A 26,903-nucleotide genomic window follows, 5' to 3' on the forward strand; every position below is an offset into this window, starting at 1 on the left:
TAGAGTGCAAGAGGCCTGTGATAACATCTCCCGTACAACAAGAAATGATAATAAAATTTAATTTAGAATTTAGGGTGGGAGCTGCCAGCTGGCCCAGGAAGAGCTTCCCCTCACCTTCCGGAGCAGGCCGTACCAGCGTTTCCATCGCTTCCTGACTGTCTTCCAGGCGGAGAGTACAGGACACTCATCTGTTCCCCACTGCTGGGCCCCTGATTTGCAGGTCATCCTTCCGGTCTCAGGATCATGGGCCCTGTTTCCTGTGCCCACACTCTGGGTTCAGGGGCTCAGATGCACCCAGCCCAAGGCTTCCCTACTAAACACTAAGTGGCCATCATCGTTCCTCAGGAATCAGCATTTCAGAGTTTAGTCTGGCTTCCTGAGGGTGACTCCCTGGCAGGAGGGATTCCTCAGTCTGTGCCTGCCCACGGGGTGGGGGTGAGAGGGGAGACTGAGGACTGACCTTGGCTGCTCCCACCATCCTCTCCTGACTGTGAGAGGAACAGAGAGGTATGGCCCCCATTGAGTGCCCATTCCATCATAGAACAATGGCAAGATTACCACACATAGGAATGGGCCAAGCTGCCACTGTAGCTCTGGGCCAGGCCTTCTACACGCGTAGCCTTGAGCCTCAGAGCCGGCGGGGCAAGGTGCCCAGGCTGGGGTGCTGTGGGAATCCCCCAGAAGATGCCTTTTCCCTTCGAATTCAATCCTTCCCCCGTACACCTACTTACCTGGAAGCTTCCAGAAATCACCTGTGATCCGGTATTCTGCGTTTGCCTGACTGAGCCTGGTGCTAGCACAGTGCTTGATGGAACCTAATCTGAGAGGTCTTGGGACTGACCTCGCAGACAGAGGGAGACAGCTGTTCTTGTTCCTCCCCGTCACTAGCAGCTGCAGGGGGCCATGAGCAGGCATGGTAACGGGAGGCAGAGGCTGAACAGCTGGCCCCAGAGTAAGGGCTGGCTCATGGGGTCAGGGACCTCAGCTGTGCATCGCACAATGATCTCGTCTGCATAGCTCACTTGATCCCTGATGCCTCCCTGCCCAGGGCCCCCAGGTCCCTTTGGTGCTCCAGAGCCCTGTCATCCAGCTATAGGGTGGGAGAGTCAGGGGGAGGGGCAGTGCCAAGTGCCGGGTCCCACTGCCAGCTGTGGCCTCCTTATGTCACCAGCTCTGTGACTGTCTCCCGGCAGAGCCCAGCATCTAAGCCATGCCCCCCCCCCACCTCCCGACCTGTCAAGGGAGCCAGCTGCCAACCACGCACACCTGCGCACCTGCTGCTCACACTTGCCACTAATCTAGGTCAGCCGTCTACACCAGACCTCCACACACAACAAAGATGTGTGCACAGAGGAGCCGGATACATCCAGAACAGACAGACGCACAGACCCGCGGAGAGTCACACTCCTGAAGTACCATGTGCCAACCCATGGGTCCGGAGTACCTTAGCACCTGGAGATAGGACAGTAAGGCTGGATCTGGGGACCCTGGTGCCCTGAACCAATTTCTGTAAGGGATGCCCTTGTCTGGAGGGGGCAGGGGCCAGGAGAAATGTTAACGGTAGGATAGATGAAATACTTATTTCTTTCTTTAACGATTCCTTATTTTCAATTGTATGTGTATGCATGCAGATATGTGCATGGGTGAGTGCAGATACCCAAGAACTCCAGAAGAGGGCAGCAGATCCACTGGAGCATGGAACAATGTCTGATGTTGATGCTGACACCAAACGTGGGTCTTCTACAAGATGCCGTATTGTGGTGATATAGTGTGTCCTCCAACATATTGTGCACCCTAATAAAACTTACCTGGGGATCAGAGAACAACAGCCACTAGATTAGACACAGAGGCCAGACAGTGGTGGCACACACCCTTAATCCTAGCATTTGGAGGCAGAGATCCATCTAGATCTCTGTGAGTTCAGGGCCACATTGGAAACAGAGCCAGACATGGTGGCACACACCTTTAATCCCAGCACTTGAGATCTCATGTCTTGCTTGGGAAGGACACACGCCTTTAATCCCAGGAAGTGATGGCAGGAAGCAGAAAGGTATAAAAGGCTTGAGGACCAGGAACTAGAGGCTTTTAAGCTTTTAGGCTTTTTAGCAGCAGTTCAGTTGAGATCCACTCAGGTGAGGACTCAGAGGCTTTCAGTCTGAAGAAACAAGATCAGCCGAGGTGTTAGCGAGGTGAGGTTGGCTGTGGCTTGTTCTGTCTCTCTGATCTTTCAGAAATTACCCAATATCTGGCTCCAGGTTTTTTTTATTAATAAGACTTTTTAAGATTTATGTTACACTGTGTAACCACCAAGCCACCTCTCCAGCCCCAGTAGATACTGGAATATTCTGCAGTGTCCTGCTCACTTTACTTGGGATACCACGTCCCTCCCCCAGCAGCCTTCTGAAGTTCTGCCCTCCGGCCTCTGACCACCAGTTGTGGCTGAGCATGGGGCCCTCAGTGGACACACAGGCCAGGTGCAAAACCATGTGTTTATCTTTATTAGAAATGTTCTCAGTATAAAAACAGTCATGCTACACATCAGGGACCATCACCAAACACCCAGGCACTGAACTCCGTGTCGTTGGCAGGAAGGGCAAGGCGGGCAGGCGGGCAGGACACACGGCAGACGGGTAGGGTGGGCGAGCAGGCTGCAGGCCACAGGGACACACAGAGGCCACCAGGAGGACGCAGCACTTTGCAACACACTCAAGATTAGTTGTGTTTGGGCTTTTTTGTGTTTTGATCCCCCCCCCCTTTTTTTTTCTCTTTTGTAACATGAAGGAGTTGGTGGATGGAGTAAAGGGAACAAAACTTGGAAGAAAATGAAGTCGATGGGACAGAAAAGAAAAATGCATGAGAAGTGACATGGGGCGGGGGTGGGGCAACTCAGGGCAGCAGAAGGCGTGGGACAGGGCAGATGGCAGAGGAGGGGCAGGGGCAGAAAGGAAAACACAGAAGCAGAGAGCCCAAACAGACAACACATGCAGAGCGAAAGACGGAAGAGAAACGCAAAGACGGGAAGGACCAACCAGGGTCACCAACAGGACAGACGGAGGCAGGAGGGAGAAAACGCCAGGGCTCGGGTCTGGAGACCAGGCCCCGGTGCTGGAGCTGGGCACGACATGGGTCCAGACGGAAGGCCTGTGTGGCACAATCTGGAACTGCCCCGGCCATGCAGCCTCCTCCGGTTGCCCACCACGGCTTGCCCAGCAGTGATGGCCGGGGGTTTCTACTGTCCTCAGCACCAAGCCACATTCGTGGATGCCCATGGGGCAGGCAGGACATCAGCAGGGCCCGCAGGAGTGGCCCTGGCCCGATGCACCATCCTTGGAGGTTGTGACTCCGTCACTGGCGTGGCTCCTCAGCCCGGTTAGATGGCGTGGTTGGTGTAGGTGACATAGGTCTGTTTGGTTGCCAGTGCTGGAGAGAGATCAGGAGAGCCAGGCGTCAGCACTGCCTCCCCCAAGGCCTCCTTCCCCAGAGGCACTGCCCACACAGAACTCCATCAGGGTCCCAGCCCAGGGCACCCCAACTGGGTGCTGGGCACACCTGTCCCAAAGCTGCCTCTCTTGTCATCCGAAGCCCCAGGTCCCACACGGGATTCCCGCCACCACATCTTTGCTCAGGTGAGCCATTACCTGGAGCATGCCTCCTCCTCACACGTCACTGAGATGTGACCCCATCTTTGAGTACCTCCCTAGGCACCTCCCCACTAGAGAACCCTTGTCAACCCCTAACTCTACCATGCCTTAAAATAGTTCTTTGGGTGTATGATGTAATTACAGAATCTTAAAACATCCGCCAAGGGAAATCTTTCAGAAGTTCAGCCCCAGATATTCTGGAAAAGAAAACACTCAGTGTGTTAGCATGGTGGCCTAGAGGAGAAGAATAGGGCTGAGGAGAAAGAATGCCAGCCAGAGCGGGGCCTCGCTTGGCAAGCAGCTGAGACATGCAGTGGGCTCACAATACCCTCTGCCCAAGTGAGACACCAGTCCCTGGTCCTAGAGACGCTGGGGCATCCATCCTGTCCACTTCTGGGGGCCTGTCCCCTTCAGTCTGCAGACCTTGGACCAGGCATTCTCTGCCTTGGTCACTCTGCCCCGCCCCCATTCATGTCCTCCACCCCAGCTGAGACTGACATGGCACATCTGAGGTCCTCTCATTTCCTGGCCACAGCACCCTCAAGGACCCTGCCCTAGGATCCCAGCCCGATGATGACATCAGCTCTCAGAGGCAATGTGGGTCTCCCCTACCCCACCAGGGCACAGTGGGACCAAAGGAGGGTTGCCTCTGTTGTCAGTGAAGCAAGGCCAGAGGCATGAGGCAGCTGGCCACACCCTTGGCTTGTCCTGCCTTGGGAGGTTTGGGGGTCTCCATCAGGGGCAGGGATGGTGCCTGAGGTTGGGGTGGAGAGGGGCTGGATGGGAAAAGATGCTCTCTTCATCTTGGAGCTGACTTGTTTCCCTTGGGAATCTTTCAGCTCTGAAAAGGAGACACACCCATGAGGATGGACCCGGGACAGGTGACCTAGAAGAGAGGAGATGGGGCAGGGCAGCATGGAGGTCCACACATTGTCTCCCGGTCCCTGTTACACTGGGCACGTGGCTGCCACGTTAAGGACGATGTTTCCCAGCCTCTCTTGTAGCTGAGCAGGGCTCCATGGTAAATCTTGTTAATTAAATCCAAGGGAGCGATGGTGTCCTAGTTAGGGCCAGTTATCAACTTGACACAGCCTAGAGTCATTTGAAGGAGTCTCCGTTGGGGGATTAGCCAGATCAGATTGGCCCGTGGCCCTATCTGTGAGGAATTGTCTTAATGATTGATACAGAAGGGCCAGCCCACTGTAGGCTCCACCATCTTCGGGCAGGTGGGTCTGTGCTGTATAAAAAGCTAACAAAGCATGAGTCAGAGAACAAGGCAGTAAGCAGCCTTCCTCTGTGGTTTCTGCTTCAAGCTCCTGCCTGTGTTTCTGCTTTAACTCAATGATGGACTATAACCTTTAGGATGAAATAAATACTTCCCCCACCGGCCCCAAGTTGCTTTTGGTCATGGTGTTTATCACAGTAATAGAAAAGCTAACTAGGACAGATGACGTGCAGCTTCCACCACAGTTGTTTCCCTGCACTTCTGCCCTCTCTAGTCTGCTTCATGAGTAGAGGAAACACTGGAGATGGCCTCAATCCCTGGGGAACCAAAAGAGCAACAAGATGGAAGGAACCTGGGCCATACCTCACTCCTGCCCACCTATCATCTTCTTTGACATTAGAGAGAGAAAAACATTTGCCTGATTTGAGCTTCTTGGTTTTTCTTCTGGGATCTCAGGACCAGAGTTCAGTTCAGCTAAAGAAATAACTTTCTCCAGGCCAGGAATAGGGTGGGGCAAGTGACCTTAAGTGGTAGCTGGCTCCCTGTCTGAAGAAGTATCAAGCAGAAGCTGGGTGCAATGGAAGGAAATGTGCCCTAACATTCAGGGAAAGATAAGAACAGAAGTATGCAAAGCACCCCTGAATCTCTCCAGGGAGCTGGATAAGCAAGATTGCAGGATGATGGGACAGAAGTGGGAGGCATCCTGGGCCTGGGATGGACTAGGACTCAGGAGAAGAGTCTGGGATGCAGGATGGCGGGTGTGCTGGGTGAGAAGCCTGTAGAGGTCCATTTTAGTAGGAGGGGGCTTCCTCCTTCCTGGATAACCTGGGTGGCTTCCTCCTTTTCCTGATGAGCCTCAGTTTCCCTACCTACAGTTAGAATAAACAAGTAAGGTGGCCCTTTGTGCCTGGGATTCTTTTCCCAAATGACCGCCAAAACTTTCAACACTTCACCATCTGAACCCCATTGCCGCAGCAGAACCACAGTGGGTGGTCCCTCTGGCAGTCCTGGCTTCCGTGAACCAGCCCCCGACCCCATCACCCTGTGCAAACTGATGAAAACTGTCTCCCAGCTGCAAGACCCTCCAGTGGCTCAGGGCCTAGAGAGAGAAAGAAACCTCAGCAGTGGTGGGAGCTAACCCCCTGCGGGGGATGCACGCCTCAGGCCCTGCTGCACCAGTAGCTGTTAAGGGAACAAGAAAAGAGCACATGGCAAGGGACATCCGGGTCCCACTAGCCACAGCTGCCTGTTTCCTCTAAACTACTGGAATCACTGGCTCCAGAGCTTGCAGAATGGGGGTCTCAGCCCTCAGCTGCAAACCAGGGGGCCCTCAACCCTTTTTCAAAGCCTGTCTCACCATCTGGAAAATGGGAACAGCAAGTTGACTAGCAGTAAGGCACACAGAAAGAATCAGCCATCCGGGAGGGGGCCTGGGCCACCATCAGGGCCTCCTCAGCAACTGCCATACAACCGGCCAACAAACTAACCCTCCTCAAGCGGGAACATCTCTACCTGTGAACCACGTGCCGATGAACACAGCAGCTGGCACTCGGGCCGGGGCAGATGAAACCCTCAGTTCTAAGACGCTGGACAGAAAGGTGCTGTGCCAGCGGGGCCGGGGTGGGTGCCTGGCGCTGCAGAAGTGCCCTCTTTGTGAGTGGAGGCACGAAGGTGTGGCAGAGCCCTCCCAAGGGTTCTCCATCACCAGCCAATCATAGAGCAGTTTGCAAGACAGCTTGAGGCACGAGGCTCGCGGCCACCACTTGTCGCCCTGTGACTCGGCACCAATCCGCCTGCAATCAGGGTTCTAAATTATTTATTCTGTTGTTTGTTTAAAGATATGTGGCCTGACCTGACAGGGTGAAATATGTCCCTGCTGCATGGAAGTGACCCCCCCACTCCTCCCTCCCACCCCCTCATCTGGGCTGTCCCTAGAACTGATCACTGAGCAGCCCTGTCACTGAGAGACAGGGGACACAAGGAGCTGCCACCTCGGCCCTGGCTGCAGAGGGCTCTGGGCCCTACCTCGCAGGAGCAGGGTGGGCGCTTGGCCTCCCCTCCCTGCCGTACTTCCTCTTATGACCTTGTGATCGGCCTGAGCAGGGCAGAGGGACAATGTCAGTGGGGCCCTCAGAACCCTGTGAAGGCCCTCGATCCTGTGGCCCCTCTGATTGATAAGTGCAATAGTGTCGTCCTCCCAAGTTATAGCATTGATACATCCTGCTCTGGGGAGATGGCAGTGCATGTGTGTGAATGCATGCGTTTGTGTGCATGTGAGTGTCTGTCCATTCGCGTGTGGAGCTGTGTGCAAAGCTGCTTCTGCACTGGTGTGCAGGGCCTTGAAGGAATCGGGCTGGAATGGGCAAATGTCCACAGGAAGGAGCAAGGGGTCCCCGTGCTCAGGCCAGAAAGAGATGCAGCTGCTCTGAGGACCCTTGACAGTCAGGAGAAGATGAAAGCCAGAGGGGACACCCTGCCCTTCCCATCTCCAGGCAGTACCTGAAGGAAGAGCCGGGATCAGAGGGCAGGGGTTACATGGTTTTTTAGGAGGAGGAGCAAGAATAGGGAAGTAAGGTGGGGGGGGGGCTGTTAACACAAGCTGGGGGACACATCCGAAGTCAGGCGTATTGCCCCACATAGAGGATGGGGACCCCAGAGACAGGGGAGCCATAGCTCAGGGAAAGACACCATGTTGAGGTCGGTCTCACTTCCTCTGGGGGTCAAGTCCAGGTCGAGCTGGTCCCTGCTGCCACTACCTGGCTCTGTATGCTGCCTCCAGCTCAGGACCCTCTTTCTGAGATCTCTGACAAGCCCCTGGGGAGATGCTGATCCATGGGGACATCAGTCAAGTCCCACCCACTCCATCCTTACCCACCTATCACAGGATGGCCATGTCCTCAGTGCACATCTTTCAGACCCCATTAGGGACAAAGCCAAAGACCCCTCCTGGGTTACTCCAGGAACTGGGCCTCTGTGGCAGCCCTGCCCCCAGAGGGACTGAGAGATGCTGCCAGAACAGAGATGTGGTGGGGTCTCAGCACCCTGCAGGAACCAGGTCAGCTGGCACAGAAGGATGTGGCCCCCCCCACAGGGAGCCTCGGAAGTTCTCTGAAGCCACCAGGAAGGGCTGGACGGGACAACTGTGCTCGCCTGCAACCTACTGTCTCCCACTGGTTACCAGAGAGCAGGCAGTTATGAGGCCTGCAGGCGCCTGTGCGGGAAAGGGGTGGGGCAGGGCCTGGGAGACAGGGACGAGGCTACACACTCACCTGGGGCCTCCAGGTTCTCACACAGCTCTGACTTGGCTTCCCCATTGGGCCTGAAGTTGCCCTTCTGTGTGAACTTGTTGGACATGGTAGCTGCGGTGACCACGGCTTTCAGGCTGCGCTTGCGCTTGGGCACGTTCTGCTCCGGGTGGAAGAGGATGATGTAGACTTTGGGCATGTAGAGCATTCCCAGGGACACAGAGGCGCTCAGACTCACGGAGACCGTCAGTGTGGTTGTCTGGATGTACAGCTGTGGGTGGCCACAGGTGGGGGTCAGAGCAGCCTCACCTCATGCCATGCAGTCCGCACCACTCTGCCACGACTCCACCCACCTGGCCCAGCCCTGCCCTGCCCTGCTCCAGCTCCATCCACCCCACTCTGCTCAGCTACCTGTCATCCTAGAGGGCCCTGGCCTGCCCGGCACCCTCTTAGGAAGAGACAGCTGGGATAGGCCTGACGGCTTTGAGCAGGAGGACGCCATCGTATGGAGCTGGGACTTCAGAATTCCTGGGACTCACATCCTAGCTTGTGAACTTGGACAGGTCAGTCCTTGTGCCTCAGTTTCCTTATGTACAACACAGACCTGAAAACTGTAGTACCTACCTCACAGGGCTGTGGTGAGGGCAGGGTTAACAGTGGTCAGGGTATGGGAAGCACCGTCTGTGTGTAGAGTGGCAGAAGCCCATGGAACCCCCCCCCATCCAACTGGGAGAAATGTCTCCAGCACGCTCTTGGGGACCAGGGCTGACCTCCGTGGGAGCGGTCCCTGCACAGGGCTGCTGTGGGTGACATGAGCACCCACTGGTGCCTTGGCATGGCTCCCAGCAGCCCCTCAGCCGGTGACTCTCCACCATGTGCCACCCATGTGGAACAGGCCCCGGCAGGGGACCCACGACACCCAGCGGAAGACGGCCGTGGCAGCAAGGCTGTCAAAGCTCATTTCACGCTCGCTCACCAGCACTAACGGTGACAGATGTTTAGTAAAATAAAAGCCCATTAATCTGGGTGTCGGATAATCCATTCTTCAGTGGCGGAAGCCCTCCAAACAGAGCCCAGCAACTGCCACAGCCCCGCCCAGGTTCCCTCCCACCTCCTCCTTTCTGACAGGTGATCCCGGCCCTGGCTGCCCCTCTCAGCTCAGCTGGGGCCCCAGATGCTGTCGTGGAGGAGACTGGAAATGACCCCGAGCCTGGGTTCCTGCGCTAGAGTGCAGCTGATGCTCCGTTCTTCCAAGAAGACTGCCAGGACTCCCAGTGGCATCTTGCACACCTCACCGCTGGCCCAGCAGTGTAGGGCACAAGCCTACACTTCTTTCTGAAGTCACAGAGGTCCTGAGAGAGAAGGTGCCATCTACCCTGGCCCATAGTGAGATGCTGGGCAAGCCTCTTTGGGCGTATGGCCCCCACTGTTCATTGACACAGGCAGAGTGAGCAGCATTTTGGACTGTATGTAATATGTGCACAGGAACCCTGTGTGTGCCTTTGCCCCAGTCTATAAATGGCGTCCAGTGCTGAACCCAGTCACTGTTTCTGGGTTATTTCCCTTTTCAGCCCAGGAGTCTTTCTGAAGACACAAAGGGTTCAAGAGCAGCTCAGACTAGAGTTAAAGCTGCTGAAGATCTGCTCTCTAGCTCCCTGGGGTCCTAGCCACCTCCAGGTAGAAGAACGGCTGCCCCCCTAGATCCTCTCCTTGCCCCAGGACTCAGACTTCCCCTCCAACTCTGGAGCTGGTCTCTGGCTCCAGCACCTTTTCGGGAGTCCCCTGTGTGGGGGCATACATGGCTCCCAGGGCAGGTGGCTGGTGGTCCCTTCTAGAGAAACCATGGCCCTCTAGAGCTCAGGTGGCACCTGAGTCGGGGCAAGGAACGTAGGAGGGAGCCAGACCTCAGCGTGGTCTTAAAGGCATCAGACCAAGGGGCAGCCTGCCATGGGACCTCACCACCTAACCGTCTCCCAGCCCCAGGGCCAGCCATGCCACCGTCCTGTTCTCAGGCAGACCAGCTCTGCTAGCACTGCAGCTTCGTCATGGAGCTATGCCTGAAATTCTGCCAGCCACAGCCACAGGCCCCCAGTGGAGGAAGGGATTTGATGGGGGACAAAGCATAGAGCAGGGTTTGGATGTGTGGACCACAGTCCGATGTCTCTGTGCCAGGGTTCTGAGAGGGCCTGGGGAGCGGAGAAGCTCCGCCCACTTTGGGCGTCCACTCAGGCTGACCCAGGGGGACTGCGGGTGCTGTACAGATCAGGAACCTCCTCTATCCCAGCTGATCCACAGCCACATCCTGCCCAAGGCTGGTGAGCAGTGCCCTACACAAAAGAGAACGGCCACTTTAGATGGCTCACAGCAACACCTCACAGCTGTCAATCCTGAGAATCCTGGCTAAGGCAAAGGAGCCATCACTGGCTCGCCAGAACAGCCCGGGCTGCCTCACATGACACCAGGGGAGCCATGCAGTCCTGCTAACACCTGCACCCGTGTATATGTAACACACATGTGCCTGAACTCACACACACCCGACTTACACCCTTCCCTGCAGCTGGGTGCACATGCCTACACACAGATCCATTCAGACAGCTGCGTGGCCACCTGTATGTGCCCACCAGCTCCTGCACCCCTGTGCACACACACCCATCCATACAGGCAGCTGTGAATCCCTCAGCACACATCAGGCCCTCATGCCCATAGCCCTGTGTACCTCACACACAGCTCATCCACTGCTGAGCAGGCACACGTGAGAAGGTCATGCTTACATCTGTTCTCTCTCTCTCTCTCTCTCTCTCTCTCTCTCTCTCTCTCTCTCTCTCCCCTCTCTCTCCCCCCCTCCTCTCTCTCCTCTCCTCTCTTCTTCTTCTTCTTCTTCTTCTTCTTCTTCTTCTTCTTCTTCTTCTTCTTCTTCTTCTTCTTCTCTCTCTCTCTCTCTCTCTCTCTCTCTCTCTCTCTCTCTCTCTCTCCCCTCCCTGCCCCATACCCACTGCATGGCTCCAATACAGCCTGTTCCCACCCAGCTTGTGCTGGGGTATTCCCTAACTCTGGCTTGTCAGAGCTCCACACCTATGGCTGCAGGAGCCTCTATGGAGGCTGGTGTCCCAAGTGGCAAGGACTCAAAACTCCATCTCTCCACCCTGACCCCATCTGGAGGCTGGGAGAAGGGCTAGTGCTGGGAAGCATGGCCACATTGGTGAGGACAGCCTGTAATACAGCTCAGGATGCAACCCAGCCCCTGTCTGGATTCTGATAGGACTGTCTCTGATGGGGATACACCCTAGCAGCTCCTTCCAGGTGCCAAGAGGAGCCCCTTGGAGGGCAGGTATCCAGGATAGGAGGGCAGGAATGCAGGATGGGAAAGGAGGGATCCAGGATGGGAGAGGAGGGATCCAGGATGAGAGAGCAAGGATCCAGGATTGGGAGGCAGGGGTCCAGGATGGGAAAGGAGGGATCCAGGATTGGGGGGCAGGGATCCAGGGTGGGAGAGGAGGGGTTCAGGATGGGGCTGGGCCCCAGAACCTGAAGACAGAGGTCTGGCCTCTGGGAGGACAGGAATGTTGTGGATATTCACTCTGCCAATAGCTTTGGAGTGCCAGCCTTAGGGCATGGCCTCTTGGCAGGTTATATGACTGCTTAAAACTGAGGAGAGAGGCGTGCTTGCTCTCTCTGGTGGTGGTCGGAGATCGGACTGCTGGTTCCATTCACCCCGGGCAGAACGGAGGACCACGGCGGCTGTTTACTTTGTTCTGTATCCGTGAGTGCATTTTCTCTCCATTTTATATCTTAATAAATCCTTGATACCCTTTTAACAGACTCTCGTGGCTTCACTTATACAGGAACCCACTAGGGATGGGTGAAGTAGGAGGGCCTTAGCTGCCATGTTGTGGCCTGGCAGCCGCAGACCCAGATATTCCCGCCAAGACACACAGGAGGGACTCCCAGCAGTGACCCTCTCCCCCTGGTGAGGCCAAAAGCAATCTCAAGCTGCCATCTCCCTCAGGTGTGGGGCCACACACCACAAGGGCACACCATGGAGGGGTGTGGCCTCTGCCTGTCCCTGCCCTCAGTGTGGGAAATAGAAAACAACAAACAAAAAATAAAAATAAATAAATAAAGAGATGAAATACAAAGCAAGAGAAACCCAGAGGGGAAAAACCTGCAACTGGGAGAGAAAACAGAACGAGGTATAGAAGTGTCTCCGGGGGCTGCCTGGGCTCTGGACTCCTGCTCTCAATCCCCACTCGGCCATTCCCCCTGGCCCCCCACCACCCACCTTGTCGGCCGACTGTGAGGTGCCAAAGAAGATGGGGATGAAGGCCAGCCAGACGATACAGGTGGTGTACATGGTGAAGCCGATGGGCTTGGCCTCATTGAAGGTCTCAGGCACACCTCGAGTCTTGATGGCATACACGGTACACGTGACCATCAGCAGCATGCTGTAGCCCAGCAGGCAGATGAGCGACAGGTCAGAGATGTCACATTTGAGCACGCCCCTGGCAAAGCGGGGGTCCAGTGTCCGTTGGTCCTGGAAGTCCACCACTGAGTGGGAGGGGTCCACCACAAACCACACACAGATGCCAAGCAGCTGCAGGGAGATGAGGCTGAAGGTGATGGCCAGCTGTGAGGCTGGGCTGATGAAGCGTGGGGCACTGACTGACCGCTTGCCCTGTTCGAAGATGCGGTAGATGCGGTTGGTCTTGGTGAGCAGGGCTGCGTAGCTGATGCTCATGCCGAGCCCCAGGAAGATGCGGCGGAGCGAGCAGGTCCCCAGGTCGGGCTCTGCGATCATGAGGAAGGTAGTGGCGTAGCACAGAAAGATGCCCGCCAGCAGCACATAGCTCAGCTCCCGGCCCGAGGCCTTGACGATGGGGGTATCGTTGTAGCGCACAAAAGTGACCACCACAAACAATGTGGCGGCAATGCCCACCACGGCCAGGAAGAGAGGCAGGACGGCCCAGGGTGAGTCCCACTCCAGCTTGATGATGGGGATGGGCTGGCAGCCCGTGCGGTTCTCTGTGGGCCGCATGTCGTAGGGGCAGGTTTTGCAGGTGTAGCGGTCCACCTGGTACTGGTACCCTGTGCAGGGCTCACAGTGCCAGCAGCAAGCCATGCCCTTCACGGTCTTCTTCCGCTCGCCCGGCTGGCAGGGCAAACTGCAGATGGAGCGCGGCAGCTGCTGGCCACTCCCCGGCCACTGCATCCGCTCTATCTGGCAAGGACAGCACCACAGAGCTGGCTTCGGGACATGCTGGCAGCGCCCAGACCTTACCCTCCGCCACCACCACCCCCGAGCTCTCTGGCTGCACACCTGAATCACTGGCCACAGGCCCAGCTTCCTGGACTTCATCTGAGCTGACTGGCTGACAGCTGGAATCAGACAGCTTACACATGTGACCCAGACACCACTAACTCAATACTCATCTGGAGAAACTGAGTCTAGGGACCGTAGACGTGACACCCTAGAGTCATACTGAGCACCAGTGCAAGACCAAGACCCCAGGAGTCCTGACTTTCAAACCCCGAGGCCTGGAAATCATGCAACCAGGAGTGAGTTAGAAACGCCCGTTTCAACCCTCCTAGATCTCCGCCTGTGGGAACAAGCCCCTCCCGTGTGGTTCTCATGCCGGAGGCGTGGAAGAGGAACTACCTCAGAGCTCAGCCCTGAGCTTCCTCCCACCCAGCAACTCCGGAGTCCTGCTCAGCTGAAAGCAAGGAACAGAGATTTAATCAGAAGCCACTTAATGAGTGCCCCGGGGTTAGCATTCCTTTACATCTGACACAAAATGAGAACACAGCTCCCGGGCTCTGAAGATGCCGTTGCTGGGAGCAAAGCAAGCCACAGGAGCGGTGTCACACCTACCAAATCCCTACAACATTATAGGGAGTAACCTGGTGGCCAGGGAAGCTACAGGTGCTGGGCCAGGGAGCCTGGTTAACCTGCAGGCCCTGATCAAAGGAGTCCTCTTAAGCAGCCAGGCAGTAAGTTCGTTCTCAGAGCAACAAGCCTGGCCAGATGGGACCTTGCGGGGCGCGGGGCGGAGCAGGGCAGTGCGGTGCGGTGCGGTGCATGCAGTGTGTGTGGTGCGTGCGTGCGTGCGTGCGTGCGTGCGTGCGTGCGTGCGTGCGTGCGTGCGTGCGTGCGTTCACTGAATGCCCTCTCCTGCAGGAATGTGCCAGGCTGGTTGAGGCTGTTCGGAGAGCTCCAGAACTGAGTAGAAAGGAGGAGGGAGGGGCAAAGGGGTAAAGGAGGTCTACATGAAGAGGTTTTCTTGGGTTCTGGGTATTATGGGATGTATCACTCTAGCAGCCAAAGGGAGCAGTCGCTACGCCACGATCCCGAAGGAATGATGAGGCCCGGGGCGATGGTGGGTATTCTGGAAAACCCTGGTTCCCATGAAGATGGCCCAGTCCTAGGGTCCATGGTGTGGCTTGGGGCTGTGAACCTTTGAGAGAACTCCTTGGCCCACTGAGTCTCTGTCCTCCACCTGTTCCGAGAGTAGCAGGTATGAAGTCACCTTGTCTCTTACTACTCCGGGTCACTCCCACAGGGAATGCTGTGGTACCTCACTGGGAGAGCCTCCTTCATCTGCAGGTCCCCTAAGGTAGCCTGCTAGCCCTGGTCCTCTCCCTCAGCTCCTCTGGTGGCCTGGGAGAAAGCTGGAAAGCCCAGCCCTGGCCATGCCACACTGCTGTGACTCAGCCCCTTCCCTAGATCAGCGACGGAACAGGCATCAGGAGGGTGCCCCGGCTGGGCCAGCAAGCTGGGACTTGGGGACAGACAGACTGGCAGGGAGGGAAGGAAGGACCTTCAGAACTGCACACACACACCTACCCAGCCTTCAGTCCCAGTGTCTGTGAATGAGGGACGGGACAGTGTTCGCCTCACAGAGCTACCGGCCTCTCAGGAAGAGCATACTGTTAGAACTGCAGTATAGGGGGGTATGCACGCGCATGCGCTGGGCTGCCGCTGCGAACAGGCCTGGCTGCCGCTGCCCTCTGCGCCCAGCACATCCGCATCCACCTTCTCTCTACCTAACAGGGGGAAACCTCGTTCCAGGAACAGGTTCTGTCCCTCCAAGCTATGTGACCTCAGGAGAACCCCTCCCTAGGGATGGCATCCCGAGACACTCGCTCCAGCCTGGAAGGCTCTGGGACGTGGAATACGGGGATCCGTGCTGGGCAGGGCTGCAGGGGCTCCTTGCCTGGATGATGCCTGGAAGAGACTGCAAGGCGGCGTGCTTTGCCTGCTGGGAACGCGTCTCTCCCTCCATCTTTGCAGGGCAGAGTCCAAGCCCCAGACAACTCACTATGGCGCTTCCTCTCAACCACAACAAAACCCAAAGCAAAACAAAACTGTTCACTGCTGGAGGTATCACCCCAAGGGCAAGGAGGAAAGCAGGGCATCTCTCGGGTGAAATGGCTGCCTTCCAGTGAGGTCTCACGCTCAGATAGCTTGGCGTCAGCCAGTGACCTCCGGCCCCGCCTGGCCTCTGCACCCTGTTCCCCCATGTTCCCTCCCATCCTCATGCTTACTCTGAGGTGCAGGTGGTCAGTCCAGGAGCCGATGACTTTGTACTCAGCCGAGCCATTGCGCAGTTGGTACTGGTAGATGTCATAACGTCCTGGTGCGTCTCCATTCTCATTGAAGGTTACAGGGTTCCCTGCAATACCTGCAGGGAAGGACTTTGCTGGGCCTTTACCCAGGCACAGGGAGGCTTATAAACTCAAGACAGAGGCATCTCTGGGAAGACTCCTGCACAGAACATCTGAAGAGACCACCATTCCCACGCCCATGAGCCCAGACTTCTATACCCTGCAGCTGCATGGCCCAGGCCACCCCGGGGTCACGTAGTGTCCTGCTCCATGCCCCCACCTGAGAAGTTGACGTTTCGGATGTACTTCAGCAGCTGGGTACCATCCACAGGGTCCATGCGAGGGCAGAGTCCTACGCGGCCAGGACACAGGTCACGATGCATGGCGTGCAGTGCGTGGCCCATGGCGTACACGGCGTCAATGACGAACTGCACTTTCCCCTCCTGTTCATAGGCAGAGTCTTGCCCGATGCGCTCTCGGTCTGTGAGGGAACACCATGCCGGGCGCGATGAGACCCTCTGAGCTCAGCGGAGCAGTGGGGGCCTGGGCATACCCCAGGCTGGACACAGCCAGGTCTCCCGATTGGGAGCCCCAGGCTGGACAGAGCCAGGTCTCCCGATTGGGAACTCCAGGCTGGACAGAGCCAGGTCTCCCGATTGGGAACTCCAGGCTGGACAGAGCCAGGTCTCCTGATTGGAACCCCATGCGTGCTTCATCCCCGTGTGTATACGGAGAGGGTGCTCCAGAGGAGCCCAGAAGGTGGCCTCAGAGGGGAAAAGGGAGTCCACAGCCCTACACTATACCCCACTAGGCCCTAGAAGAGCCAGGACAAGCCCGTTGATCCTGCCACCGTCAGCAGGCAGAGACCCGGCAACATCCTTCGGGCTGTAGCATCTGCTAGCCCTCTGAGCCGGCCTGGGGTCACAGGCTTGGAAACAGCCAGGACAGGAGCTGTGTCTCTCCCGAGGGCCGTGGTATCCCCAAAGCAGCTCACCGTGGCCTGCCACTCCAGAGCATGACCCCCTCTTCCTAAGAAACAGATCAAAGGAGGCCCAGAGAGGCTAAATCTGGCTTCCTGGTGTCCTCGATGGCTTCTCGTCACTTGACACCAGAAGTTGTCATCAGCCTGGCCATGCCTCCCCGCCTCAGTCACAGGCTTCCCAGGAGCGGAGTGAGCGGACCCACCTAGCAGCCTTCTCACTGCTGACGGAGGCCCCCACCTCCTCCACATACTCCCGCTGTAGGATACCACCCTCCGAGAAAACAGCTGCCCTCTTCACCAGACCAGCTGTGCCTGCATCAACAGGTCATCCATCGCAGCTGGACTCCTTCACAGAGGAAGGGATGCCGGGGTCGCTGGACCCTCACGTGAGCCTCTAGTCACTTCTCCCAGCCACTTGGATGCAACTCTTCCTTAGTTGCATGTGGCCTTGGGTCACGGGGAGGTTCTAGAGCATACAAACTGGGGGACATGCGTGGAAGGAGGCTCCATCTATGTGGCCACGGAGGAGTTGTCATTCAGAGTGCAGACGTTCCAGTGTGGCTACTTTGCGGTCACCCCACACTCCTGCCTGAACCCCTCCCCCATGCTCTGTAAGTAAGTCTAATAAACTCATCAGTTTCCCAGGGGAAGTATCGTAGACTCAAACTTTGGTTGTGACTGGGCCCTTATGAGGAGGGGGAGATCTTTCGACATTCCTGGGAAGGCTTCTTACAACGCCCGCCCCCCTCCATGGCCGCCCAGACTCTGCTCAGCAGCCCTGTGCAAGTCGCTGGGCTTCCAGAGGTCCGGGTGTCCTCAGCTGGCAGGGGTGAGACTGTGAGGAGACGAGGCACAGGCAGGTGGCCCAACAGGGTCATCTCGGTACGAGTGGCCAGAATGGGGGCTTCTGAAGTGGCAGCAGAGATCCCTGGGATACAACATTCAGAAAGTCTTCCTAGAGGCAGCAGCTCCTGGCCTGGGCCCTACGTGATAGTGATGATTTTAAAAACTCTGTCTTCCAATATGTGCTGAGCTCCCCCAAACCAGAAGCTATGCTGAGCCCGCTATGGGCCGGGCTTTACGGATCAGCTTGTTGAATTCTTTATTATTTTTAAGATTGATTTGTTTTACTTTATGTGTATGAGCGTTTTGTCTTCATGCATGTATGTGCACGCCAGTGGAAGTCAGCCAAGGGCATTGGATCCCCTGGAGCTGCAGTTATACACGGCTGTGAGCCACCACTTGGGTGCTGGGAATTGAACCCGGGTCCTCTGGCAGTGCTCTTAACCACTGGGCCATCTCTCCAGCCCCCTTATTTCTTTTGTAATTTTTTTGAATTACATTTATTATTTATTATGTGTGTGAGCTCATGTGCCACAGCCCACATGTGGAGGTCAGAGAACAATTTGGAGGAGTCAAACCTGTTTCCACCATGTGGGTCTCAGGATGTCACTGAATCTTTACGTTGCTGACATGAGTAGTTGATCCCTTTGCAGCGATGGAGAGACTGAGGCACAAAAACACTGGGCAACAAGCAGGGTCCTAGCAGGAGCTAGATGCAGGCATTCTAACCCAGGCCAGGAGCTAGGTGCAGGCATTCTAACCCAGGCCAGGAGCTAGGTGCAGGCATTCTAACCCAGGCCAGGAGCTAGGTGCAGGCATTCTAACCCAGGCCAGGAGCTAGGTGCAGGCATTCTAACCCAGGCCAGGAGCTAGGTGCAGGCATTCTAACCCAGGCCAGGAGCTAGGTGCAGGCATTCTAACCCAGGCCAGGAGCTAGGTGCAGGCATTCTAACCCAGGCCAGGAGCTAGGTGCAGGCATTCTAACCCAGGCCAGGAGCTAGGTGCAGGCATTCTAACCCAGGCCAGGAGCTAGGTGCAGGCATTCTAACCCAGGCCAGGAGCTAGGTGCAGGCATTCTAACCCCAGGCCAGGAGCTAGGTGCAGGCATTCTAACCCCAGGCCTATCCCTGATGCTGGGCACGGGAAGGAAGCAGGTAAGAATGCTGGAATGAGTCCAGGGCCCCGGAGGTGTTGGGAGAAGGGATAAAATGGACGGGGCCCCGAAGCCATAACCCTGCACACCGCCTAGCCACAAAGCGAAACAAGGACACTGGCTGGGTCTTGGGCACACTCCCAGATCTTGGCCAAGGACACGGAGAGCATGTACAGAGGCCCTGTGAACGGGGTGAGCACTCAGCCCCCACTCCCTAGGAACTCTGGAGGTCAACATGTCCATCCCTCTGCCCAGGTCACCTCAGAAGCAGACCTGGGGTAAGGAGAGGTCAGTGCCCATCTCTAGTGTGTACCCCACTATCCAATCCCCTCACACCAGAAAAGGCACTCAGTCCCTTGGGTCCGACAGGCGGGGCTGATGGGCTGTGGCGCCTGTCACTAGTGGCTATCCTGGTCACTTAGCCCTGCTGGCCAGGACTATCCTTGGCTCATCCAGGGTAGGCATTCATTGGTTGAGAGTGGACATTGGAGATGCCAGCAGCAATCAATATGCTGGGATGGGGTGGGGGGTGTGGTTGTTGGTTACCTGCCTCAACCTTCTTGTCACAAATAAGAAAACAGAGGCCAGGAGAGGTGTGCTCCAGCCTCGCAGACAGGGTGGGGCCTCTGGGTGGCAGGGCAAGAGCCCCAGTCTCCAGAGCTAGCCTGCACCTCTCCCCACCACGCTGGCCCTGTGCCTCCTCTGAGCCCCACTGCCGAATGTGCTAACAGACTGTCAGTTCCCGGTCAAGGCAACAGCTGGAATAGGAGGATGCAGGTCCTCCAGTCCGCCCACCCTGTCTTCCTGTCAGAGCCTCCACCACGGGATGCTGAGAGGCGAGAAGAGAACAAGGCTGCAGGAAAAAGGGGGGCTGGACTCAGTCCCCAAAGAGCCTCTCCCAGAACCAGGACTCAGCTCAATATCCCAGCCGGGACCCCCTCCTGGTACCCCCACCCAGGCCCTGAACCCCATTCCCTCACAGCGCATCCAACAAGAAGTACGTTATCAGGCAAGCATGCAGAATGGCGCAGGAGGCTGCTGCAGCCGCAGAATGTGGCTCGGAGGCCCGGCTGCCCCTCTGGAGCAATACCCCTGACCTCTCCTGCCCCTGGCTCCCCATGGAACCTTTTCACAGAACCCTGATGGAGCACCAGCTAGCTCCAGGGCCACTCTGTGCCTCCAGTGGGGTCATAGGTCACTGGGGAAAGAGACATTAAGGACACAGACACCCTCCAGGAGCTGCCTCGGCAGGGAAGCCTGTCTCCGCTAGAGCGGTGTGGAAGGGTTCTGAGTGCAGACTCACGCCCACCTGACTCCACCTGGCAGAGTATCACAGGGCGGGCCACCGACTCCTCAATATGCTGGCCCAGCTCCAGATGACACACCCTAAAATGGCCTACTGAGAGCGGGCCAGGCTGTGAGAGCCTTCTACATCTCTGTCTTCCACATCTCTGTCTTCCACATCTCTGTCTTCTACATCTCTGTCTTCTACATCTCTGTCTTCTACATCTCCATCTTCTACATCTCCGTCTTCTACATCTCTGTCTTCCACATCTCTGTCTGTCTTCTACATCTCTCCCTCTCTCCTTCCTTTCCTTCCCTTGCCAGCCTTGGACTCCAGGCCTGTACCCCACAGAAGGCAATAATGATGGCCTGTACCCCACAAAAGGCAATAATGATGGCCTGTACCCCACAGAAGGCAATAATGACAAGCCAAAGTGCCCTTCAATGGGGTGGTGAGCTGAACCCTAACCTCTTGCTCCAGGGGTGTCTAGCCAGGCCGAGACAACACTGGGGACTCCCTGTCTGCAGGTCTAGAGCAGGGGATGGCAGGGGAAAGGGGGTCAGTGCCCCCTCTCTCGCAGATGCGTGGAACCCCAGGCCCAGCCGGAGCCTGGAAGCTCTGGGAGGAGGTGAGGCACACGTGCGAAGAGCCACAGGAGAAAATAAATTCCAGACACATGGTGCGGTGACAGCCGCAACAGTTTGAAGATGTCCTAATTGTGTCCCGGGGCACCGTGAGGCAGAGATGCATTTGGCTCAGCCACGGGTGACAGGCGGCTGGGAACGTGGGGAGGATTTTCTCCCTCAAAGCCCTGAGCGGTAGTCACTGCGGAGACCGCAGCCTTTGTCGCCAGGTTGTAAATTGTAATCGGAATGAGTTTTCAAGGTTGAAATAATCAAAGTCCACAGCTCCTCTCCACTCCCCCACGTGCCCCACGCCGCCACCGTCCTGAGTGCCACTCCTGTAGACACCTTCAGGATTGAGCCAGACCCCTTGCCATCCCCAGACACGCACAGATTCACATGCACACACACACACACACACACACACACACACACGCACACACACGCACACGCACACGCACACGCACACGCACACGAGTCACCTTGCCCGGGCTGCACCATCCCACATGGTGGTGCTGACAAGACTCACGTCCATGTCCCTTCTGCCCCCCCAGGTTGACCAGGCTTTGATACCTGACTCCACACCTGTTGTTTATGGTTTTGTTTGGTTAGTTAGGGGGTTCTGTTTGTTTTGGGGGGTAGGGTCTCACTCTATAGCCCAAGTTAGCCTCTAGTACCAGGGTGATTCTCCTGCCTCAGCCTCCCAAGTGCTCAAAGTCCAGCTGTACTCCACCACGCCAGGCGGGTGCAGGCGCTTTACAGAGGACCCGGGAGAGTGTGGAAGAACTGGAGAGGGCAAGAGTCAGGAGGAGAACGCAGAGGGATGGCAGCAGAAACCCAGTGGGGTCTGTCTCCCTGGGACCTCCAGGACATTGCAGGGGTGCCTGCTAAAGCTGGCTGGGCTCACGGGTGTTGCATCCTCCTCTAGAGCCACACCTGCAAGGCCACTGCCGCCCAGGGTTCCCTTCGCCGTCTGGCATCCCTTCTCCCCTCTCCCTTTCCCCAACCCTCTGTGCATCTCCAAGTCCGCTCACTCCTGATGCCGTCTGCGCGGACACCTCCCTGGCATCCTAGACCAAGCTCCTGCCTGTCCTCGGCCCACCCCTCCTCCATGCTGCCCCTCCCAGATGAGGAGCAGCCATCCACTGCCTGCTCAGGCTCCATCCTTGGCTTCTTGTCCGCTTTCCCTGGCCTGAAGACTTCAGCAAGTTCTGCAGACACACTGAAGACTTGCCAAAAACCTGACCCCTGCTCACCTCGGTCATGCCCTTAACCCAGACCCTGTCCCTCCTGCCTGGGGACATCCCAGCCTCCTTGCCATCTCCACGCTTCATCCAGCAGCCTCCCTCCCAGGCAGAAGGGACAGTTAGAACCTCGGGGGAGCCTACCATCCCCTCACTGGGCTAGGCTCTGCTAAGGGCAACGTGACCCCGGCCACCCCTCCCCACCTCTTCCCTCTCTACCCGCGGCAGGCTCATCTCAGGACCTTTGCACACACTGCCCTCTACCTGACATGATCTCTCTTTGCTCCCCGCCCGGTGCTCGCTCCCCTCAGCTCAAGTGTCACCTTCCGTCCCAGTGAGAACTCCTCACTTGAATGTGCAACCTAGCTAGGATCCCAACTTCCCTCCGACGTCCCCCAGAACCGGCTCTCTCCTCTCTGGAGCTGTCCTGGTCAGACTGCCAGAGAATCCTGAGGCAGGTCTGCTCACAGTGGAGTGAGCAGAGACTAAGAACAGTCAGCCTCTCCCCACCCCACCCCGGGGTGTGTTGTGTGTGTGTGTGTGTGTGTGTGTGTGTGTGTGTGTGTGTGTGTGTGTGTGTGTGGTCAACTTCAGATGCCACTCCTCAGAAGCCACCCGCATAGTGGTTTTTTTATTTTTTGCTTCTGTTTTGAGAAAGGGTCTCTCACTGGCGGGAACTCATTGAGTGGGCTCGGCTGACTGCCCACCAAGTTCCAGGGATCTGCCTGTCGCCACTTTCCTAGAATGGAATCACGGGCACACACAAGTCTGCCTTGTTACGCTCAGTTCCTTACGCTTACAAGGCAGGTACTTCACTGACTAAGCCGTCCCCCAGCCCCGTGTTCAGCCTCTGAATAAAAGCCAGTGGTTTCCTGGTTGGGTGACCAAGAAAAGGGTTTGGGCATACCCTGGCTACCAAACACCTGACAGTTTGACCAACTAGGAGTTCCTAATGGGTGCAAGGCTGGCACACAGTAGGTGCTCCCAAAATACTGTCCTTCCTCACTTTTCCCCAAAGGAAGACTTCCTTGGTCCCTCTGAAGAAGAGGTAGAAAGATCCTACAAGAAGGCCAGTTCCTCATCTGTAAAATGGGTTGCTTTAAAGATGAAATGCAAAATCCTAGGACGGCTCTTGATGATCAGTGGGTGGATGCAGGTTAAACTGGCTGATGGGTAGCTGTGTTGCTGTTGCGGCTGCAGCCAGCACAATGGGTAACTAGCAGCTCCCCACCCAGCCCCTGCCATCCCCATCCCGCCCTCCCTCTGTGGACTCCCAGCCCCTGGGAGCAGCCAACAGTAAATTTTTCCTCTCTCCTCATAAACCGAGCCTTCCTCTGCTCAGCCATCACCTGGCTGGCAGCGCTGTCAAAAAGACGGATGCCACATCTGCTTTGTTTATGACTTTAATTCCCAAGCCTGCTCCGTGCGCTCCTGGGGAGGGGCTGGGCATGGAGGAGGCAGGTGGCAGGCATTGCCCTCCTGGGCCTGACAGCCACAGACTGCTCCTCTCTGTGACCCTTCTCAGTCAGTGTGGGCAGTCCACGGGCCAGCAGCAAGTCAGCTCCCATCGTCCCAGGGAGGCTGTGAGGGAGGGCCGTTCCCGTCCCAGGGCTCTGGAGGCTGAGCAGGGTGGCAGGATGCCAGTTACAAATGAGGACCTGCTCAAGGTCACCGCGGCAAGTGCCAGCAGCATGATGCACGTCCGGGTCTACAAGCTCCCGTGGCTGTGTCGGGAACACGGTGCACACGGGTGCCTTCCTCACCTGCATCCTCACAGCCCTGTGCCTGCACCAGCCCTCTGTGCACACTCAAGTGGTGCCGAGACTTCTGGGCCCCTCGGCCCCTCCACTTCAACCGACCCCAGGGAAGAAGGGCCGCTTCTCTCTGTCTGCAAGGACCCAGGACTGGGCTCCTCTGTCCCCAGGGTGGCCCTCCGCTCCTCTTTCCTATCTCAAATAAAGCTGTCCCAGAGGACGCCAGCTTCAGTGCCACTGCGGGAAGCTGAGCAGCGACATCGGGGGAGAGGCCGAAGCCGGGCTCCAGTGCAGTGAAGAGGTGGGACACCAGTGCCACCAGGCTCTGGCTGCCTGGGCTGAAGAGGAAAGAGGCCTGGAGTTAAAGGGGGAAGAGAGAGGTGTGGGGCAGGGCAGGACGTCCACCTCAGCGCCAAGGCCATGACACTTCAGTCAAACTGTGCATCCTGCCAACTCTAGCACTGTGATGCTTGGGAGTGGCCTCAGTTTTCTCTTCTACAAAATGGGTGCTAGCCCTTGGGTTGGTACAGTCCTGAATCTTCTACTACAGAAAATACCAAGAGACTCGGGGGGGGGGGTTATTCCATTGGATGCTGTCCCTCCATGACATCCTGTCCATCTGCTTGTGCCTACACCAGTGACTGCCACCCTCCTGCCCTCTTATTCACAAAGCACCTCTGCCTGCACAGAACAACTCCCTGCCCTGGGAATGTTTGACAAACCCTGGTGCTCTGGATACTGTGGTTTCAGTAGCAGGAAGGCTGAAGCAGGAGAATCACTGCAAGTTTGAGACTAGCCTGGGCTACAGAGTGAGACTCGGTCTCAGAAACAAACAAATAAAAAACCAGACCTGGTGGCACAAGTCTACAATCCTAGTGCTTGAGAGGTGGAGGCAGAAGGGTCAAGAGTTCAAGGTCACCCTCAACTACATCAAGACTTTGAGACCAACCTAAGCAACAAAAAAACCCTGTAGCTGAGATAAAAGCCCTTGTGGTAGATGCCAGACTGCCCTGGTGAAGTCGGGTGTGAGTATTTACGCAATTCCCCAAGTGATTCCCGTGGACTAAGCCTCAAATCCAGTGCCCCCCGCAAGTGCCCATTAAAGTCACCAAGGGAGCTTTAAAAAGCCAATCCCACCCGTGATGAGGACCCTAAGCATTCCCCAGGTGGTTTTAATGCACAGCCAGGCTAGAGAGCTTCCGCTTTTTTCAGTTCAGAGAGGGCCTCCATTAGTGCCCTCACTTCCTCCTGCAGGCCCCTGGGCCAGCTCACATCAGCCCCATTTCTCAGAAGAGCAAGCCAAGGCCAGAGGTGGGGGGTCACAGAGCTGGCCCCAGGCACCCCGCAAAGCTCTACACACTCAGAAGGCCTCTGCCTGCATGCTCCAACAGGCAGCAGGGATTCTGGGATTGCACCTGGGCATCACCTCAGAGCTATCCATGCTGAAGCCTGAGTCTGGGCTCAGCCTGAGAAGTCCAGACCTTTATTCTGAATCCCCACAGACAGGAAGTGACTCCAGAGATCCCTGATCTTCACCTACACTGGAGCAGGATGCCCCATCTCACCTCACTTCCGGTTTGCCCACCCACCCTGGGAAACCATGATCAGGGTATCCACACAATGTTCCACTAACAGGGGCACAGGAGCAAGTGGACAGGACACATGATCAGTCTGCCCATGGGGGCCCAGCCTCCATTACTAACTAGACGTGCTTGTACTTGTGTGTATGTGTGCATGCTTGTGGGGAGGTGCACACATGTTCACGTGTGTGCAGAGGTTAGAAGACAATGTCAGGGTCATTCCATCCGTACCTTTCACCTTCTGTTTGCAACAGGGTTTCTCACTGGTCTGAGACTCAGCGAAGTGGGCCAGGCCAGCTGCGCAATAAGCCAGGGACCACCTCCTCCCATCCCCCATGCCTCCCAGCTCTCCATCCCTGGGATAACAAATGCAAACCATGCCTGGCTTTTCCTTTTCTTTGGATTTATTTATGGTTTTGCTTTATGTGCATGAGGGTTTTGCCTGCATGGATGTCTGTGCACCACGTACATGCAGTGCCTATGGAGGCCAGAAGAGGACATCAGACATCCTGGAACTAGAGGTACCAATAACTGTGAGCCACTCTGTAGGTGCTGGGAACTGAACCTGAGTCCTCTGCAAGAGCAATAAGTGCTCTTAATTGCCGAGCCGTCTCTTCAGTTGTGAGCTGTGGGGATCAGAACTCAAGTCCTCACATTTGTGGGGTGTGCTTTATCTCCTGAGCCCCACGTCTGTACTCCTTGCACAGCCTGTGATTGCTGTCTGAGATGTGTGCTGTGCACTCTCTGACCTGTTGTCTCTCTGAATTTCCATGGCCTATGGTACACTTGAAACGTAGGGGTTTCTAGAGTTGGGAAGGTGAAATGAGATCCTGGCAGTCAGAAACCTAACGTGTGTAAGCATGAGAGACAGGCTCCTGCAGGACACGGGAACCTCCACACGAGACCCACACACACCCCAGCTCAGGCCCACACTCCTGCACACACATATCTACACTGCCCCTCAACACGCCCACACACAGATTCCGCAGACCAGACACCAAGGGCTTGGCTGTGACCCTGGGAGGAACCACTGCCCAGTGGCTGCTAGTCCCTGTGGGCTGCAGCCACCAGAGGGCAGCATATTTCCCACTCCCAGACCCCAATTCCACCACTTCTAGCTCCCTCCTGCCCCACCTAAGGGACCCAATGCGCCAAAGATTCCTTGGGGAGTGTCTCCACCTCCCACCTCGCTGCTCAAGCTGCCCAGGCCACTCCAGAGGACAGAAGCCTTTCCCTCGGTGAGGTACCACATGGAAGCAGCACCCAGAACCCCAGGACACCCAGGGGGCTCCTGCTGCAGAGCTCTTCAGACCCAGAGCACTCAGGACCTGGGTCCAAATACATATGAAGCAAGAACAGGCTGCAGCCCCAGGGTGGACGGCTGAAGGTCAGGCCTCGGATCAAATCCTGCCTTAGCCCCTGGCACTTGTGGGAACTAAGATCCCTTCTCAGACCTCCCCTTACGTGACCCCTTTGGGGCTCAGTTTCCCCCATAGCACATCCTGTGGCTGTGAAGGGCTGCTGCCCTCCCCCACGGTACTTCCTCCTCTTTTTCAAATGGGTTTTGTTTCTACAGTACAGCTCCCTCTGACACATCCCATGATTTATTTATCTTGTTTATCGTCTGTCTCTCCATTAGAATAAAAACTCCATGAGGATTCAGACTCTTTTGTTCTCCATCCTCCACAAGAACAGGCCCAGGCCGTCAGTCCGTGGGCCAGCCTAACAC

At 56.5% G+C, this 26,903-nt stretch overlaps 1 protein-coding gene across 2 annotated transcripts in view; it reads right to left on the bottom strand.

Moving 5' to 3' along the window:
• Nucleotides 1–2,475: 2,475 nt before the first annotated feature.
• Nucleotides 2,476–26,903, bottom strand: part of Grm4 (glutamate metabotropic receptor 4) — an 82,588-nt gene continuing 58,160 nt past the window's right edge. For both annotated transcript variants that reach the window (XM_042265700.2, XM_042265701.2), the window contains 5 exons: nucleotides 15,991–16,191; nucleotides 15,651–15,787; nucleotides 12,391–13,326; nucleotides 8,136–8,382; nucleotides 2,476–3,420 (listed from right to left, as the gene is read on the bottom strand). In XM_042265700.2, the coding sequence (XP_042121634.1) occupies nucleotides 3,371–3,420; nucleotides 8,136–8,382; nucleotides 12,391–13,326; nucleotides 15,651–15,787; nucleotides 15,991–16,191 (1,571 nt within the window). In that variant the 3' untranslated portion in view covers nucleotides 2,476–3,370. The remainder of the gene's footprint in view (nucleotides 3,421–8,135; nucleotides 8,383–12,390; nucleotides 13,327–15,650; nucleotides 15,788–15,990; nucleotides 16,192–26,903) is intronic.

Source organism: Peromyscus maniculatus, chromosome 21, assembly GCF_049852395.1.
Source record: "Peromyscus maniculatus bairdii isolate BWxNUB_F1_BW_parent chromosome 21, HU_Pman_BW_mat_3.1, whole genome shotgun sequence".
Lineage (NCBI taxonomy): Eukaryota > Metazoa > Chordata > Mammalia > Rodentia > Cricetidae > Peromyscus > Peromyscus maniculatus.